Source organism: Corvus brachyrhynchos, unplaced genomic scaffold (genome assembly GCF_000691975.1).
Source record: "Corvus brachyrhynchos isolate BGI_N302 unplaced genomic scaffold, ASM69197v1 scaffold21, whole genome shotgun sequence".
In the NCBI taxonomy this organism is placed as follows: Eukaryota; Metazoa; Chordata; class Aves; order Passeriformes; family Corvidae; genus Corvus; species Corvus brachyrhynchos.
Genome location: NW_008236924.1, coordinates 4,170,498 through 4,188,953, shown reverse-complemented (window position 1 = coordinate 4,188,953; position 18,456 = coordinate 4,170,498). Strand labels below are relative to the sequence as shown.

Sequence of the window (18,456 nt, the reverse complement as noted above, 5' to 3'; positions counted from 1 at the left end):
AGTTGTCTGGTGCTGAAGTTGTCTGGTGCTGAGCAGCTTCTGCTGTTTGTGCTAGAGATTATTTCCCTTTCAGAAAGGCTGTTACATAGCTGAGGATGTAGAAAAGACCCTTCAAAGGGCTAAATTTTGCCTGTCAGAATAGGCACTCTGTCACTTGCTTTCTCCCCAGGCAGTGTGTGCGCAGACCGGTGCACTTCCAAAATAAGTGTGTGAGGGTGTTGGTACCTCACCGGGTTCAAAACTGGCTGAGGCTGATCTGAACGTGCCGTCAGTCACAAACTGCTTTCCTGTCCAGGCCCCTCTGCTTCTGTCTGTCCCTGAAACATCACAATGCTCTGACCCGACAGCTGCCGCTCAGGAAGGATCTGAGTCGCAGCTGACAGTTCTCTGAAATCATCAGCTCACAGTGTGGGGGCAGCCAGAGCACCAGCAACGTTGGGCATCATAAGGAAGGGTGTTAAGAACAAGGGATTTGGTTGATGTCATTTTGCTGTTACATAAAGTGTTGGTGCACCCTTGTCACAGTGCTAGGTGCAGTTCTGGCCTCTGCGTAGCAAGGACACAGTGGCACATCCAGAGCAGGGCAGCCCAAGCCATGAAGGGGTGGAACAGCTGTCTGGTGATGAGAGACTGGAAAGCCTGGGGCTGCTTTGTTAGGAGAGAACGGTGGGATCAAAGTTCCTATCAGGAAGGCAATGCCTCAGCTGAGCACAGAGCTGTTGTTTACTGGCTCCTGGGGTGTATCAGTGGAAATAGCAAGAGATAGATGAGTTTAAAACGGGTGAAGGACAGTAATGCTTCACACAGCATGGGGTGAACTCCTGGAAGTTTGTGTCACAGGAGGTTGTGGAGGGGTCAGTATCAACAGCTTTAATAAGGGATTAAATGCATTCATGGACAATAAATCTATGAACAGAGGCTAAAGGCTGGGATGTTCCCGCTCATATTCTGATGTACAGGCAGAAGGGCCCACTGACTATGGCCAGGGTGCCTCTGCTCCCTGTACCGCCCCACATATTACAGCAGCCAGGCCCCAGAGGGTCCCCACTCGTGTTCCTGTGCTCTGTGAGGCAGTGGTCCATCCAGCACATAAAATTCAGGACGTTTTAAAATGGGAGAGATGTTGCCTCCTGCAAAACCCAAAGCAATCACTGAACAAAATGGAGCACACCAGTGCTCCGCAAGCAGCAGGAGTTGGGCTTGTCAGTCCTCACAGGGCTTGTGTGAATTAAATTGTTTTTAATAGAGGCCTAAGGCCATAGCACAGAACAGCCCAGCTCTTTGTGGGAGCTGCAGCCCACTGTGCATGTCTGTGTTGAGCAAGTAAGATAGCAAAGTCAGAGATGGGGAAAGATTTTTTTTTTTTTCTTATTCTTCTTTTTCTCCCAAAGGAAACAGAGCACCAAATTAAAGCTGAAACCCCCCTTGGAGATGGCACTAAAATGTGACCAAATATATGGTGGTAAGAGCAGGGATCTGCTGAAAGTTGGATGTCCTTGTTGCATCATTGAGCATGTAGGGTTTCAGGAGCTGGTGCTGTGCAAAAGGTGTTCAGTGCGCTCCAGAAAATCCATGGGAGACAGGGCCGGCTCTCCAGACGTTGTATAATGGAGGAGTTCTGCTGTGTTTCTAGATGTTGAAATTATTGATAATAGTTTTTCTTTTCCTGGGGCAAAAGCTGCCTTTTTTTGTTGCTTAGTGTGCACGTCTGATTTTGGGGGTGCCTCGTGCTGCGCAGTCGGAGAGCAGGGGCTTATTTAAGCACGTGTGATGGTGGGGCTGTTCTCATTTGTGGGAAGCTATAATTAGACTTTTGGTGTTTGCTTTCAGGCAAATTAAGATTTGAAGTAGTAATTATTTTTCCCAATGTCTTTAAATAAATTCTTTGAATTGCGAGGCAAATTGGTCTTTTGTAAAGACTGGGTGCTTCTGGGTAGAGCAAGTTCTTTCTCCTCAAAACTGGAAAATTTCGGATATTGGCAGGCACTCGTTATAAACCGTATCCTCCCTTTTTTGCTTTGTTGTGGTTTTATTCATTTTAACCTAAAGCCATAACTAAAATATATCTGTGACGTTTCATCCTGACAGGATAAATGGAAATACATAACCTAAAGAAGTCTCTCTCTCTTTTTCCGGAGGAAGTCAGTACTTTAAAGCACATTTGAATGTTTTTACTGTAATTGCACTTTGGATATGTGAAAATACTGAGATCCTGCATTTCTGTTATTTTTGAGTAAATCTCTTATTAGTAAGTGTTGTAACTACAACTAGTGGGGTTTTGCATCTAATTCACTTTGCAAATGTCAAAATGGAACATAAATCGCTTTGCAAATCGCCATATTAGCATTTAAAAAGGCTCTGAAATGGTTTAATTTGTTTAGGGCTGCCTTGTCTTAAAAACAGTTTCTCTCTGACCCCTCCTTCCTATCTTTGGGTCTCTTGGATGCCCTAGTCCCCAGAGGGGCGCTGGGATTTCCTGCCCCGTTGGGATGGACGCGTGATGAGAGGCTTTTGAAGTGTGAGATGCAGAGTTCCCAGTGCCGGTGCTTCCCCCTGGGAACGGGCTCCTGCAAGGCGAGTGATGAGTGTGAGCTGAGCATCGGTCCAGATGGAGAGGGGTCATTTCTCCCGGGATCTGTGGAGCCCCCGCCGCACGCTCTGAGCTCTCTCCCCAGCTCTGTTTGCACACAGTGGTTGGGGGCTAACGCAGCGCTCTGGGTCTCTAATCATCATAAATTATGACGGCTGCAATCAGCATCAAGTTTAATAAAACACACGGTGCTGAGAAGTGATCAGTCCTGGAGCACGAAATACCGTCGGCTCCGCTTAAAGCAGGTCAGGTCTGCTGGTAGGCATGAGCAGAGCTGCTCTTTGCTCTCCCCACGGTAATGCCAGGTGGATTTAAACTTGAGATTTCCCCATCTCCAGAGCACCTACTCAACTGGAACATGCACTAAGTGCATCTTGTTTGTCACTGGTTTCTTTGCCAGAGGCAGCATTTGTCTGGCACATTCTCTGTCCCCAGAGGGGAAATTGCTGTGCCAGGGAGGGAGAAGAAAACAAAATGTACAGCAGTAACTCGCCAAAAAATGTTTCTTTTTATTAAGCTTCATGGATGTTGATAGCCTGAACTGGCAAATGCTCAGGCCCCTGTTGAAGCACGTGGAAAGTCGTGTGTTGCAGGGTGCCGATCATGTGCACTGCTTTTCCTGCACATGTCAGAGTTTGCAGGATCTGGCCTGATTGCTGTGATGGTTCAGGCAGGAAAACAAATCAGCACACACTTTCTGAATGCTTGGAAAGTGTTTGGTATAATGGAAAAAGAAAAGACTGTATGTGGCACTCAGTGCTGTGGTCTGGATGACACAGTTGTGATTGGTCAAAGGTTGGACTCAATCTCGGAGGTGTTTTCCAACCTAATTGACTCTGTGATACGCTGTTTAATGCTGCTGTTCTTGGGGCTGGGAGCTTTCTCCATACACTGGACTGTTGTTTGCTTTCCATTAAAAGATGCTTTTTTTTTTTTGCCCTGGTCCCTCCTGGCTGTAACATCATAGAGTGACTTTGTCCAAGGACAAAAGATCCCCATGAGCCCTGAGAGCGCAGCAGTCTGCTTTGCCTTCAACATCTTTCTTAATTTTCAAAGGAATTACCCCCCACCCCCACCCTGCCCCAAACCAACAACCTGAAGCTAAGTGCTGTTTTAGCAGGACACATAAAGGAATATGAAGGTAATCAGTCCAAAAATGCTTCAGATCCTGCTTGGGTGGAGGAGCACGAGGCTGCCATCAGCCAGGAGCTGGGGGAAGGGCAGAGCGAAACTCCACTCTGTGGATGCTCCTGGTTGCAGCGGTCGTAGACAGGCTGTGCTTTGGCCAGAGCACGGCTGCACTGCTGTGTTTGGGTGGCAGCTGGTATGAGAGAGGATGGGATAGAAAATGGGAGCCTGCAACTTGTGAATGCGTCTTTATCCAGGGAAACGCCTGTCTCTGGAGCTGGCTGCAGTGAAGACACGTTTTGTGCTTGGGCAGCCTCCCTGTTCAAATGGCATGTCTTAAAGACGTTGTAGCCCGTAGGAGAGCGTGAGCCTTTGGTTCATGCATGAGATGGCGTGTGCAGGATTCTGCCTGGAGGAGGGAGCGGGTTCTGAAGGAAATCTGTCAATTTGTTTCGAGTGAGAAGATGTATTTTTCAGCTCCTGAGAGTGCTGTTGAGTTGTTTTTCAAGCTGCACTCCATTCTGCAGGCACTGTATATTTTAAGCAGAGCGAAAGTGTTGGATTGAATCTAAGTAAATAAGTGTTTTCCAAAGTAAGTAACTGCTTTGTTTCTACATAGCCAGTCTAGACTTTTGGTTTGATTGGAGCGAGGAATATTTCAGGAATAAATTTTCTGCTGAAATAGCAGTTACAAGTGTAGGAAACCTGTTTCCCATGCATGACTGACTTAGTGATGCAGTGGAGTGGTGATGTGAGCAGAAGGGGGATGTATGCATGTGAAATATCCTCTATAATACCACCAAGCAAGTAACATTATCCTCTACAGAGCTTTCCACCTGCGGCTTGGGGTGAACAACATGTAGCTCTTTTTCTCTCGGGTAGGTCTCCTGCGGTATTGCAGGTATCTGTGTGTCAGAAGGCAGTGAGGTGTGCTACTTGGTTAGTAAAAAAGTGTCTTTCTAAAGAAGATGTGTTGTTTAGCCTGCCTTGCTGCTGAGCCTATCCAATATAAAAATGAGCACGCTTTAGAAATCTGTCCTTTTCCTTTCTCCTTGAACATGCCTTCTGCAGCTGCAGTGTGTGTTGTTTGATCGCAAATAAAATGTCATGTTGCAGTTAATATACTTGGGGAATGGGAGCTTAGATTGCTGTAGAAACCTGAAGTGAAGTTCCTGACCTGAGTTACCTTTCTCGTTAATGTTGCCTGCTCCAGTTTTGGTGACACCATTTCAGGACAGCTGAGGTTTAGATGGTTTGCTCTGCATTCCTCCTGGAGAGGTGGGACTCTACCTCCTCTGTCTATGGTGGGAGCTGTTTACATACACCTGCAGCTGTGACTTGACATTATCCTATTTCTTCTGCTATAGAGATGACTGAAGAGGAACAATTTGCACTGGCCCTGAAAATGAGTGAGCAAGAAGCTAGACAAGTGAACTGTCAGGAAGAGGAAGAGGAGGAGCTCTTGAGGAAGGCCATTGCTGAGAGCCTTAGTGTAAGTGCACTTCTGTGAAGAGGCTCACTAGGGTTCTTCAGCACTGTCGCTGTCTGTGCTTGTTTTACCATGCTGCACAAAAGAAAGTTTTACTGGGGGGGCCTAGATATTCCCAGCACAAGCTGGAACTACAGTAGGCACAGAATAGTTGGTTTTTACCATTCCTAGTGAGAGGGATGTGAAGTCTAACCCCAGCTGCCCCTGTTTTGGGGTACAGAGTTCTGATTCAGGGTGGGGGAATCTGCAGTCCAGGTGATGGCTGCCAGCGTGCTGGGGGAGCCCTTGGTGTGCTGTGCTGATAGAGAACATGTCTGTAGGAGAGTCAACCTTTTGTTTTTCAGAGCTGTCAGCCCTCAGACTCCTTGACTTCAACTCCTCAGTTGTCAGTGGAAGCACTGGATTCACAGGGCCAAAGCCAGCCCGCTGAGAAAGAAGGCTCTGAGATCCCGGGAGGCCTGGCGTTCTGCCCTGACACCCCTCCCTCCGACTGCAGCTCCCACTCACAGAGCTCCAGAGCTGATGGGAACGGACAGATGGATGTCGCCCGGAGCCCCTTGGTAGTGTTGAGGAGGTTAAGCCAGGAAATCGTTGAAAGCTCACTAGTATCCAGCATAATCGTGTCTCCAGGGAAGGGCCAGCCTGTGACAAGGTCAAGTGAAAAGTCTTCCTCACCAGCACAAAGTGATTTGAGTGATGTGTTACCCAGCACTGTCGGAGAGGACTTCATGTCTTTGAGTCCCACCTTTGGCAAGGTGGCTTCAGGCTCCTGGCGACTGACACCTCGGAGACTGTTCACCAGCCCGTCCAGATCTTCCGAAGCAGCAGGCCATGAACCATGCACTGGCCATTCTGTGGGAGAAGCTGGTGCTGGGAGCTCAGCCACGCTCTGGAAGAGCAGGACCACAGAACAATGTGACAGCCCCAGGAGGAGTGGTGGAGGAGCAGGTACCAAACACAGCTCACAGCCTGGGCACACTGCCAAGGTCTGTGTTTCCACAGAGCAAGCAGAGCAGAACAAGGGGTCTGGCAGTACCCCGCATCTTTGCATGCAGACTGCAGTGGAGGAGAAGCACAAACAGGAGGAGGCAAAAGACACAGTGCACTATTATTGGGGCATCCCCTTCTGTCCTAAAGGGGTGGACCCCAACCAGTACACCAAAGTCATCTTGTGTCAGCTGGAGGTTTACCAGAAGAGCCTGAAGCAGGCTCAGAGGCAGCTATTGCATAAGAAGGAGTTTGGTAACCCAGTTGTGCCAAGTTCTTCCTTGAGCCAGAATGAGCTTGGGAAAGGAGAGGAGATAAGCAGAGAGAATGGGGTTGCTGATGGTACAGAAGATGGAGACACAGAGGGACAGGAGTCTGAAAACACCACCTGGCTCCACCCTTCAAAGAGGAGGGAGGCAGAGAGTCCAGGGCACAGCATGGAAGAAGAGAAGAACTCCACTTCTGATGATGAGCCGACCACCAGCTACTGCCAGGTAAGAGCTTTGCCACTGAGCAGAGGTTGAGCAGCCATGCCCTTCTGTCCATTTTACGGTTCAGTCCCTTCTGCAAAGCAGGCACTGCTATTTAATGCCTCTCTGAAATTGGGGGACTTCTTCCCCCAGCCACACAGTTACCGTGGAAGGGAGAGAAGTGTACAGGCTGACACCCAGCTCACACGAGATAGGGGCCATTTTGAGCAGCCTGGCAGTCATCATTAGTGCTCCAGAGATTGACTCATCCAGCTGATCCTTCTCAGAAGGGTGTAGCCTGGCAGTGTGTCAAGGTAGAGGGCACAGAAGTGCTGCTGACCACCACCAGCACTGGCAAACCAGTTTATAAACCTGTGGCTGTGTGGGGAGCTCTGCCTGGGTTTCCTTTTGCAGATAGAGACGTAGGTTTGTCCTTGCGGCGCAGCCTTTCCTGTTTGCCCCTCCATGCTCATCTGCGTCCATCAGTGCTTCACCCTTGGAAGTGCTCTTTTCCTTCGTGGCTGGGAGAGGCTCTGTGTGGTTACAGGCGTCTTCTGCCTGCTGGGGTGATGTGTCACCGCAGTGGTGCTCCCTGTCCTTGTCCTGGTGTTGGGCACCTTCTCTCGGGCTCGGGTGTGCCAGACACTAGGTGTCAGCCTCTGTCTCCGTCAGGGCTCTCCTGCTGGAGCGGAAGGCAGCTTTCTGTCACTGCTAAGTTTAAACAGATTGCTAGTCAGATGAAGTATTTATTACTGCTGTATTTTAGGTTTGTGTCAGCCTTTTCCAACCCTCATTTTTCATAATGACTTCACTCCCGGATCATTGTATAACTTTATCTTCTCTACGACTGAAGCCTTGGCTCTGTTGTTCCTGTTTTCAAGTGTATTTGATCATTTACCCTGGTGTTAGAAAGATACTTAACTTGTTTTGTGATATTTATATTCTGTCTTGTAATATTGAGTACTTAGGAAAAAACATCATGTCTGCATTTTCTGGTTGCAGAAAAAGAGCAGAGCAGCCTGTGCTGAAATGGGACTTTTCATGACAGTGCTTTGGCTCAGGTTTAGGGGATGGAGATTTAAACAAGCCTTAGAGGTGATCTGCAGAGGAAAGGAACTGACTTGTGCCCTTTTTCATTTCCTTAGGATAGATACAAAAGACCTGAGAGGTTCTTAAAGCAAACTGCACTTTTTTTTTTTCTGTAGCTTTTCCTCTGGAAATGAAGGTATCATTATACTGGAAGATTGGGGTGACTGGAGGTCTGTGGATGTGTACTCTAAAGCCTTTGGGAAGCTATGGCAGCTGGGAAGGGCATGAACTTTTAATCAGTGCTGAAAATTGTGTGGTATTTTTTAAAATACTATCTGTTTAATGCTAATACCTAATTAATTCTTGGGGAGAAAAGAGGTTTTAGTGGTGCTGAGTGGTAACTTGTATGCTACTCCTCTTGACCATGGGAGCTCTCTCGGAGCCCTAACGGAGAGATGCAGCCTTTCTGATATTTTTAAGGTGGAAAAATAAAGGAGGGGGAGCAGACTTTACAATTTCAAGCCTAGCCCAAAAATTGCCAGTCTTTTATTTACACGAGAGAAAATAATTTCTAAATCCCTTTTCATCTGCTTTATCACACCCAGCATGAGAGGTAGCTCCTTTCTCTCTCCTCTCTGTGCAGTCGCACACTGAGGCCAGAGCAGGTGATTTACTTGCAAAATCGATATGTTTGATGTTTGCTTGTGCCTTGTCTCCATTTTTTTCCCTCTATCAAATACAATTCCACTGGCAGTGACAAAGGAGGGGCCCAGAGCTGTCATGTCTCCAGTGTGCTGCATCTCCAGGAGACCCTTTGCTTCCTGTACTGCCCTGGGGCTCCCCCAGTGCCACCAGGGCTGCTCTGCTGGTGGGGCTGGTGGGAGATTTTAGGCTGTGCTGAGTCTAGAAACCATCCTTGAGGACTCAAAGCTGTCCTTGAAAAAGGACATGGCCTCATGCCATGTGTGAAATGAAGGTGGAAATGAGGGAGGCTGCCTGTGTCCCTGCCCTGAAATCCCCACCTGGAATGGGCACAGACCTTCCACCCCAGCAGCAGTTGACTGCTGCCACTGCCTCCCGCAGCCAAGGGATGTTTGCACAGAGCAAATCCTGGTTGTCGGGAGATCTCACAGCCTGTGAACCTGCACTAACAAACTTCAGTGCTAATAGCATCAATTTCTTCAGAGCCTTTCAGATAAGGTTAGGGGACTCTTGGTCTTTAAAAGATTCAGAGGGAAAAGACCCAATTCGGGAGATTTAGAGTCTGGTGACCTGAATTAGTGCCATATTTTATAACAGATGTACAAGGAAAACCAGAAACGTGGATGAACGTTCATGACCAGGGCAGAGGCGTTGTTAAGAAATGCACAGTTCAGTACAAAACCAAATAAAAATAAAAGAGGAGGTGCAGTATTTTATGTTAATGATGAGTTAGCCTGCAAAGAAGTAAAGAGAGCATAGATAAAACAGGATATTTGGGGGTTGGAGTCATGTTAGGGAAATTTTACAGGAGAGGTCTTGATTTGGAGCTTGCTGGGGAAGTACATCCAGGAGTGGAGCTGACTGAAGTTGAAACCTGTGGTAGAAATCAAGCTCATAGCATTTGATAGACTCAAGGAAGGGGGAGGAAAACTCCTTGGGTTTCTTTGAGACCTAGCATGAGAAATTGTAGGCCTGACAGCAAGGACTGCTAATAAACCGTTGTAATTCCACCTGATTAGAGGATGGCAAGTGTAACATGTACACTGCAGAAGAAGAAAGGGATCTGGGTAATGACTGGCATGTTAGCCTGACCTTGGCAGTGCATAAGGCTTTTGAACAAATTTTAAAGGAAAGAATAAGTGTAGTTATAGAGCTAAATGAAAAATGGGGTAAAATGCACTCAGATTTTCCAGCTATAGACTGTGCAGGTTAATCTGTTCCCTTCCTTTTATGGGACAGCTGATTTCCCAGGCAAGAAAAATGCAACAGATTTTATCTCTAGGAAATTTCAGAAAAGTGCTTGTCATGGTCAAGCATCAGCTGTATCAGTTGATCAGGTCATTGTGGCTCAGGAAAATAAGTTTTAAAGTGGAGTAGGTGAGGGCTGCTGGGGTACCTGGGGGAGCACAGGGGACATTAAAAACCTTGGGTTGTTTCAAGCTCAGCACAGGTAAAGGTGGAGAAGAGCTATGGTTGTTGCCTACAAGTACATTTAGGTGAATGCTGAGAACAGGCAGAGAGCATGGAAGATGATGGGCAATGTTGGGAGGAGTGGATGGTCGTGGACTGTCCAAGAACATGTCTAGGCAGCAAGGTAACGAAAAGTACTGCCAGGCTTTATTGCAGGGAGTACCAAAGGAGGGATGGAGGGAAAAAGCTGACTAGTTCCGGATGGATACTGAGCCATTTTCAGATAAAAATATACAGCAGACTGGGTGCAATGTCATGGACAGAATCCAATGACCCAGCAGACCCCAATCAGCTGTGCACGTTGTTTTATATAACACCAGAATTTTCCTTTCCAGCCCTCCCAGGTGCTGCCTGCAGAGGATGTGCCTGAAGATGGGGAACCCATGCAAATTGCACACAGGTGAGTAAGGTGTTCAGAGTGTGGGGCTCATAGGTTCTCTCTGGTGATATGAGCTCTTCCACTCTCCCTGGAGTATTTTGGGGTGCAGTCCCACCACAGCTCACTGCAGGGCTTGCTGGAAAGGCTGGCTGCAGTCACTGCTGTTTAATATCCCTGGAAATACATGGCTTTGGAGAAGTGGGGCACAGCTGAGGAGAAGGGATCAGTTGCTGTTGTCACTTTATAAGACATGCAAGGTGCATCCTTGTACAAGTTGAAGGAGTTGCTCCTTGCCCTCTGAAGCTCCTGTGACACGGTGCAGTAAAGCCTTGGGGAACTGGAGGTGAGTTACAGCGATGCCATCACGTGTGTGTCGGGGAAGGCGCACTGGCAGCATGGGGATGGGTTTACTGGATTTCTGTGTGTATTTTTATGTTCTTGCCTTACTTCTGAAGAGGAAAGCGGGGAGGAGGAAGCCAGACGGCACTGCCTATCAGCCAAAGATAGAGTGCAGTGCTCCAGAAAAGCCACTTCAGCAGATGACAGGTGTGGGACAAGTCAACATGATTTTCTTCAGATTTAAGCCTACTCCTCTTTTCCTTTTTTTTTTTTCTCCTCTCCTTCCTGTGGGATGCAATTCTGCAGCAAAGGCTATGGAGAAGAAGGACAAATGGGAGAGGATTCAGGGAGCAAGTTACAAGAAAGGCCAGATAATGTCATGTTTTTAATTTGCTGGGTTTTATAATTTAAACCTGCTTTGGAAAAAAACTGCCAACTTTCCTCTGATCTAACAGCATTTGGCCTGAGCAGTTAATATCAATATGCAGAGTATGAAAATCCCTCTTGCTTGCACCTTTCTAACAAGCTTAAAACCTGCCTTGGGGAGCAGGAGGAACCTGCAGCTACTGCTGCTGCCGCCGAGGCTGATGAGCCTGTGACAGCTGAGCTCTGAGCTTGCGTAGAAGGCAGCGAGGTGAGCGCTCTGCAGCGCTGGCCTCCTGCCTGCTTAGGGCCTGAGAGCACCTCTTTCCTTTGATGTAGCTGGTGAGGTTAGTCTGGGACATTCCCCAAGCTGCCCAGGAGCTCCTGGCTGCCCGCCTTGGGGTGGGATGCACCTGGATGCAGCAGCCCCTCCTTGGGCAGCTGGAACATCTGCAGCAAGGCAAGAAATGGCTGCAGTCTTTGCAGTTTTGTGCACATTAAGTGTTGCCATCTGGCTCCTGGCAATTTGCCAGCACAGGGCTCTCTTGGGTATGGCTTAGGCACCCCAACCGGCTGGCCTCAGCACCACTTAATAGGAAAACATGGCTCTGAGCTGTCTGGAGGGAGTGGAGCAGTTTAGGAAGTGCCAGTCCTGTGAAGAAGCTGCTTTGCTTTCTGTGAGCTGCTCTCCCCGCTTGTTCCACGCTTTGTACAGAGCATGGAAGATTGGGGTTTTAATAAATGATTATAGGCTTTGTTACCAGGAGATAGTTGGTGTAGCAAGAAATGTGGTTTGACTTCAAATTGATTAGCCCATTTTATAAATGTCATAGCAAGTTGTTTTGTGTGAGTTCTTTTGAAGAGAGCCCTGATGTTAGACACAGAGTAAAACATGCTCAGCCTGGATTCATAACAAATGCTTTGAGATGCTTTATTTAGAGAGAAAAGCCACTTGTGATTTCCTATCAGAATTTTTTTATTTATCATAAATCAGCAGTGGCTGTTCTCTCTTCTCTAAGGCCTGTGGTTGAGCTTAATAAATCTTGTGTTTGTCAGTGCGGGGATTCATGTTTTTTAAAGTGTGTTCTTGCATACTTGATCAGACTAATCAGAGAGTCATGGAAGGCACAGAGTGTGTCAGCATGGGTGCCAGACTTACTCAGCAATGCCTGCCTGTGTCAGAAAGCCACTGTGCAGTGAGGTGGGAGGAAAAAAATAGGAGGAATCCGAAGGTCAAAATGAGAGGAGCAGTGCTGGGTGCTGCTCTGAGGAACCACCATGCTAATGCTGAAAGGACTTTGCTGCAGGGAAAATGCCATGTGTCACATCCGTGCTGCTTCTGGCTGCTGTGCACAGGGATAAAGGAGAAAACAAGCAATGTGAGGAGGGAGAGGATAATGCGAGATAAAGCAGGTCTGTCTTTCCTCAGTGAGGATTTCCTTCCCCAGACAGAAAGAGGCACAGTGCTGGTACCTGCACAACTCCCACGTTTTCCCCCACAGAGAGTCCCACAATTGTGAGCAGGTATTTTTGCTCCCTTGACAAGAGATAATGACCCTTTCTGCCTTTTTGGAAGCAAAAAATATTCCCTTTGGGGTTTTTGCTTAGGATAGCATTTTAGATCCTTATTGTGCTGTTATTCTGGTCATTTCTGGCTGTCAGATATTGACCACTTGGAAATTATGGCATCGTCTGCTGTTCTGAACTGCGTGAGAAAGGCAGGTGTGGCCCTCACACCTACTGGATTGGAGATTCATGTTATATTTATATTTTGAACAGCATCTCCACAATGACCCCACTTGGCAGTAAAAGGAGCCCCAATACTGCCACAGAAAACTCTGCTGAAGAAGAGCTCTCCGTTTGCCCAGGTAAGAGGAACTTCAGACTGTTACGAGTTTTGTCCCAAAAGTTACACGCTTAGGAAATTCAGAGAAAAGAGAATTTTCAAGTTATTTGAACAAAACTAGATTACTTTCCCATCTCTGTTTTTCAAGGCTAAAATTATTCAGGTAATTTAGTTTGATCCCCTAATTTTGGACCCATTTCCTCTAAGACAGTTCTGTGACAGGGATTGCTGAAGACTTGCTGAAGACATACCTGGATGTGCATTGGGCATGGAGGGATCACTCAAAACAAGGTGTCTCTGCAATGCAATGAAATATTCAGATTTTTCGATGTTAAGATAATGTGCAAAGCATGAGAGCTGAAATAATTTTTGTCTTACATTAATTAAAGATGTTTGGGACCAAGGAGTTTTTCTTCCTTGGTCTCTCCTACAATGTTTGAGATTTCCTGGTCCAGGGTTTTAAGTGAGAAAATTAAGGAAGAGGCTGCTGCTGTTCACGAGCAGCTGTAGCAGTAGAGGTCATGGTGGTGCTTGGAGGCATGTTTTGTTGCCAAGGAAGATGTGGAGGTCTAAAGAAGGTGTGTCTGCGAGACAGTCCATGGAATGGGAGCTCTGCTTGTCTCAATGCGAGAGCAGCTCTATTCTTGCTTTGTCTCCATCCCAGCAAGTGTTCCACTCACTTTCCCTGTGTCTAATCTCACTCCCCATGAAGCTGCAAAGCCGCAGTGCCTTTGTCCTCACACCACCATGCTGTGACTTTAACCCCTCATCTGGCTGTGTTGTTGCGCTGTGTCTGGTAACATTTGTGGTGAGTCTAAAGAATGTTTTGAAACTGTGAAAACTCTTAAGAAGTGTTAAGGGCTAAGCTACATCAGCAAGTGAGGAGATAGTTGGGGGCTGCAAACCTGTGCTGACACGGAGGTGTTTTTCTGCAGAGACACAGCCGAGCCCACTGGAAGCTGTTGAGGAGGAGAGAGAAGAGCTCTGTTCAGACAGCAGAGGTGCACCTATGCAGGTAAAAGAGCTTGGAGTTGAAGGGTCCTGTTTCCAGTCCTACCTTTTAGACCTTGCTTCAGCTGAACTTTGCTGGCATTTCTCTTTGGGTAGCTGGAAGCTTGGACTTCTGCTGTTTGGATCCTCACAAACAGTTCCATCTTTGCTTTTGTCTACTGCTTCATATCTCCAGTCCCTCTTGGCTGGGGACTGCATGCAGCTGCTTCTGGAGCCTTTCAGTCCTATAGCTGGAGAGCTGTTATCAATTCCAGCCTGTTCTTTTATATCCCAGCACTGCTGAGCTGGAGGATGCCATCAGCGTGGGCGGCAGTGCTTTGCTTGCCCATGCTCAGGGGTACAGGCTGTGATGCTCGGTGATGCAGAGGGACCGCAGGAGCTCTGAGGGGAGTCCAAGTAAACCTCAGTCACCTGTGTTGTGACCTGCTTTTCCCTGTTACTCTGAAATCCAGTTTGCTCTCCACAGACCATATCCAAGAGGCTAACAGGAGAGCTTCACCCAGAGATCAGACTGGGATAAGGATGTTGTTGAAGTGCTGAGGGCTGGTGGTGGTTTTCAGGCCAAGCAGAGTGTCCTGAGTCCGGGAATCTTGAGTTTTGTGCAGTAATAGTTAATAGCAATAGTAAGTCAGTGTCAGGGCCATCCTCTTACCTCTTGCTGCAGATGTGTGCTGTGTGCAGCCCCTTTCCCCGTGCTGTCACACCTGCACAGCAATTGCTTTGCAGCTGTCACTGTACCAACATCTGACTCCAGTTCCTGCTTCTGATAAAACTCCCTTTGTCTATTAATTTAGAGAGTGATATCAAAGGGGTTGCCAAGTACTCCTCTGGCAGGGTACATGAATACAGAATCGTACAGCTCTTGACAAGAGGATTCATTTGTGGAAAGCTCATTCTGGGAGTTTGCAGCTTGTACAGCACGTCTGCAGTTCCAATGTCTCATTCTCACAGGCCTCTTAATAAACCATCTTCTGCTCTCGTGTGCCTTTCATTCTGCAGGTATCTCCAAGCACTGCTCAGTCAATTAGGCACTGCAGCAATGAGAGAGGCAGTCCTGGGCTGGCCACCAGAGCACATTCATGACCCATCTGGCTGTGGGCAGGACACTGCCCTGTCCCCTTGTGCTTTGCAGAGGGTGCCTTGTGTCTCACACCTCTGCCTGAATGGCACAAGGTGATGGGGAGCGGGTTCCTAGGGATTGTTTGACAACATTATGGTTGGCAGCAGGTCCCAGTCCGGAGCCCGCAGCCCTCCAGGAAAACAGCAGAAACAGCTACCATGGCATCAGTGGTTTGCAGGAGCCAAGCAGAGACCACTGGGACTGACTTCTTCCTAGCAGATGCTGAGCCAGGACACAGGAGTCTTGTTGTTGAGCTCAGCCTCTAGCATTGCTCTTGGCTGGCTGTTGGCTGCAAGTACTATGTCTTGTAGGCAATTTCCTCTGCTAAAAAGCAGAGGCAACTGTCTCTGGCTCTGACAGGGGTGATTGGTTCTGCAGTTGAGGTTTTCCAGACTGCTACAGCAAGGTTTTGTACAAGCAGTCTTTTGTTACAGAATGTTGCATTTCCATTTAAAATTAGTAATTTACCACTGAATGTAGGCGGGCAGGGTGTGCAGAATTGGTGATCTCCTAAGATTGCTTTAAAAAAGGCAGCTAGAAGGAGCAGTGCCTGCTGCTTTTCCCATCATATTTTTTGTGTGTTGTCTGTGTAGTGCAGGTTTGATCTGATCATTCATATTTGACACATCTTGTTTTTTATGGCTCTTCAGTGTGACGCCCCACAGCGAGGACTTCACAAGATGTAGTGACACTGAGATGTGAGTGAGGGGTACGAGTGTTAATGCTGTAAGTGATGTACTTCAGCAGCCTCTGTTCGGCTGGAGGAACTCTTGTGGCAAGTCCTCCGCAGAAATTCAGGACAGAGAGCCTCCCTGGGAATGAGGGATGTTCCTGGAGCTCGCTGTTGTAGCCTTTCAGCTGGTGTCCAGGAGAAATGCGTTTTGAGAGTCGGAATCTCAGTTTGAGGCCCAGCCCTGCAATTTTTGTCATAGCTCCTTTGAGCCAACAAAGCACCCTCATTCCCTTTAGGACATAAAAATCAGGATCAGATCCTCATTTGGGAAAGGAAGTAATAAACCGAGTAATACAGCAAAGCACTCCAGTGGCACGGAGCATCTTGGCTGACCCCAATTACTGCTTCCCTGAAATGATACCGTTGGAGGGAAGCAGACAGCAGTTTTGCTGCACACTGTCTACATGTCAGTGCTTAGCTCTTAGAACAGAAACCTCTCCCATATTATTTTTCTATAGGTTTTTCTACATAGTTAATATTTAAATAGCTTTTCTTAATCATTGCAGGGAGGGGAAGGTTTTTTTCTTAAATGTGGAAAAATCTTGCAGCAAGCCCAGCTAGGCAGACATGCAGTTATGAGTGAGATGGCTGCAGTCTGCTGCATTTGGGAATGTCAGTGGCGTAGGGAGCAGGCTGGATCTGTGTGGGTTGGTAGTGGAGCACCTTTGCAGCTGTGTGACCAATGCAAAAAGAGAGTGTCCGTAAGTAGTAATGGCACCCCGAGAACGTACAGGAGCTGTGACATTGTGCCCTGGCAAAAAGCCTCTGCTAGTAATTTTGTGTGACACAGATTTTTAGTGGTACTGCCTCTCTCCTTGATCGGTGTCCCCTCTGATGACTGCTCCAGCCGCCTCTGTAAAGGAGGAGCTTCCAGTGATCTCTCCGGGCTTCCTAAGACCACAGCAGCCTCCTTTCATCCTGGGGCAAGCTGTGTTTCCACTCAGTGCTGCTTGTGTAGCATGGATCATGTCCAGAGACTGATGAGCACAAGTCAGGTGTTGAACTCTTGCTTTGCCCCATGAATTTTCCATCAGTTTCGCTTCTGAGGTTTCCTGATTAATGGAAGCTTTGTCGTTTTTCCACTGTAGTGCAGGTGATGTTTGCCTTAAACGGTGTGCATGACTGTGCAGGGAGTTTCACCATGATTCAGAAGGACATGTTGCCTTTGCAAGAAGAATTAGTTATTAGTGCAGCGCAGTTTATTCAGCCAGTGGTGTTATTTCTGACCACTATGTGATGAAGGAAGAATAAAACTTTCCAAGAAAATCTGAGTCTGTGGGAGGGTGAGTAGCTACCAGACAGCATGGAGCTCTGCACCTAAGCAAAAAAAAAAGAGACAACCCTGTCTGGCTAATTTTTCTTCTTCTTCCTTAGGTTGGTGGAGATGAAGATGCTGGCAGGACTGTGTCTGAGTGCAGTCCTACAGCTGCTGCCCGCGTGTCTTGCCCGCTGTGTGACCATGGCTTCCCAGCTGACGAGATCGAGGTGCACGCCATGTACTGCAACGGCATCGCGGGGCCGGAGCCTGGCGAGGACGCTCCAGGTCTGCCAAGTGCTGTTTCCACGTGTTTGCTCCTCGTGCTCACCCCCCTTCCCTGTTGTTACTTGGCAGGCAGGTGCTGCAGTCTTCTCTCTCTCTCAGGATATTTAGTGTGGGGAGGTTGGTTCACTCTGCCTTATTCCATCTCCACGCTGCCCAGGAGACGTTATTGGAGGCTCTGGTATTTCCAGCACCTCCTGCACAGAGACATCATCTCTGATTGACTTCACACAATAATTCACCACATTATCAACTCTTGAATATTATCCCAGGATCTAGTCCTGGATGCTTCAAGCAGTACTCTTAAGATCTGTCTATTATGTTGTTAGTTGAGGACCTGCAGAGAATGTGGCAGTGGTAGAAAATGGAAGGCTTGAGCCGCATGGGCAATCGTCCTTCAGGGCTCTTGAGAGGGGGGAATGTTCTGTTCTACTCCAAGCATGGCCTGTGCTCTGCATGAAGTCTGACATTTGTATGTGCAAAAATGGCTTGTTTGGGTGGCAGATATTGCAGAAAAGTTTCCTTCTTGTTTCACTAAAATTGCAGAATGGTAACTATCAGTCTGGGAGTGTGGATTTTTCTCCTTCATGTGCAGAGTGAGGCATAGAAGCACAGTGAGACTGCCCATATTAATCCTCTTTGCATTCTTTTTCATATCAGTTTTCCATAGCCAACCTTTGTGGAGCTTAAGTGAACAAATACACTGGTTGGTTATCAACATATTCAGTAAGTTATGTTTTAGCTGCTGCTTGAAATGTAAAATCTGTGTTAGCACAATGTCAGGTAATATCAAAGTAGTAGCTTGTAATAAGATTAACTTTTCAGGTTGTGAATATATAATTTTTGGTTGCATACATTTGGGTTATTAAATGCAACCTAAATCTATGATGTTTAAGCAATTTGAGCAAATCAGAGCTAGTATGAGAACTGTAACTTCTGCATTTCTCTAGCAGGAGGAAGTTTCACCATGTAATCTTAATGCAGAGTTGATGTAGTTTTAAAATAAAAGGTTCCTGATATACTAAATCTTTGGGGATGTGACATGTCAAGATAACAGAAGTCAGAGTAGAGGCTGATGCTGGCTGGTGCTTAATTTTGGTGGAAGGTTCTCTCTACAGGCACAACCCAGGTACTGATACAAAGCATTTGGCTCAGGCAAATTACAAATTATCATAGTTCCTTCCTGTCCTCAAGACTGATAAAGGTCTTATTTGTGTTACAAAATGGAGCAGCATTTTTAGTGTGCCTTTTAGCAGGAAT

The 18,456-nt window shown here is 47.2% G+C and overlaps 1 protein-coding gene across 6 annotated transcripts in view; it reads left to right on the top strand.

Annotated features, from left to right (window-relative positions):
* Positions 1-18,456, top strand: part of UIMC1 (ubiquitin interaction motif containing 1) — a 39,862-nt gene that overhangs the window by 12,296 nt on the left and 9,110 nt on the right. For all 6 annotated transcript variants that reach the window (XM_017728180.1, XM_008628977.2, XM_017728179.1 and 3 more), the window contains exons 4-9: positions 5,086-5,210; positions 5,552-6,688; positions 10,201-10,265; positions 12,726-12,814; positions 13,728-13,807; positions 17,031-17,199. In XM_017728180.1, coding sequence (XP_017583669.1) covers positions 5,086-5,210; positions 5,552-6,688; positions 10,201-10,265; positions 12,726-12,814; positions 13,728-13,807; positions 17,031-17,199 — 1,665 coding nt within the window. The remainder of the gene's footprint in view (positions 1-5,085; positions 5,211-5,551; positions 6,689-10,200; positions 10,266-12,725; positions 12,815-13,727; positions 13,808-17,030; positions 17,200-18,456) is intronic.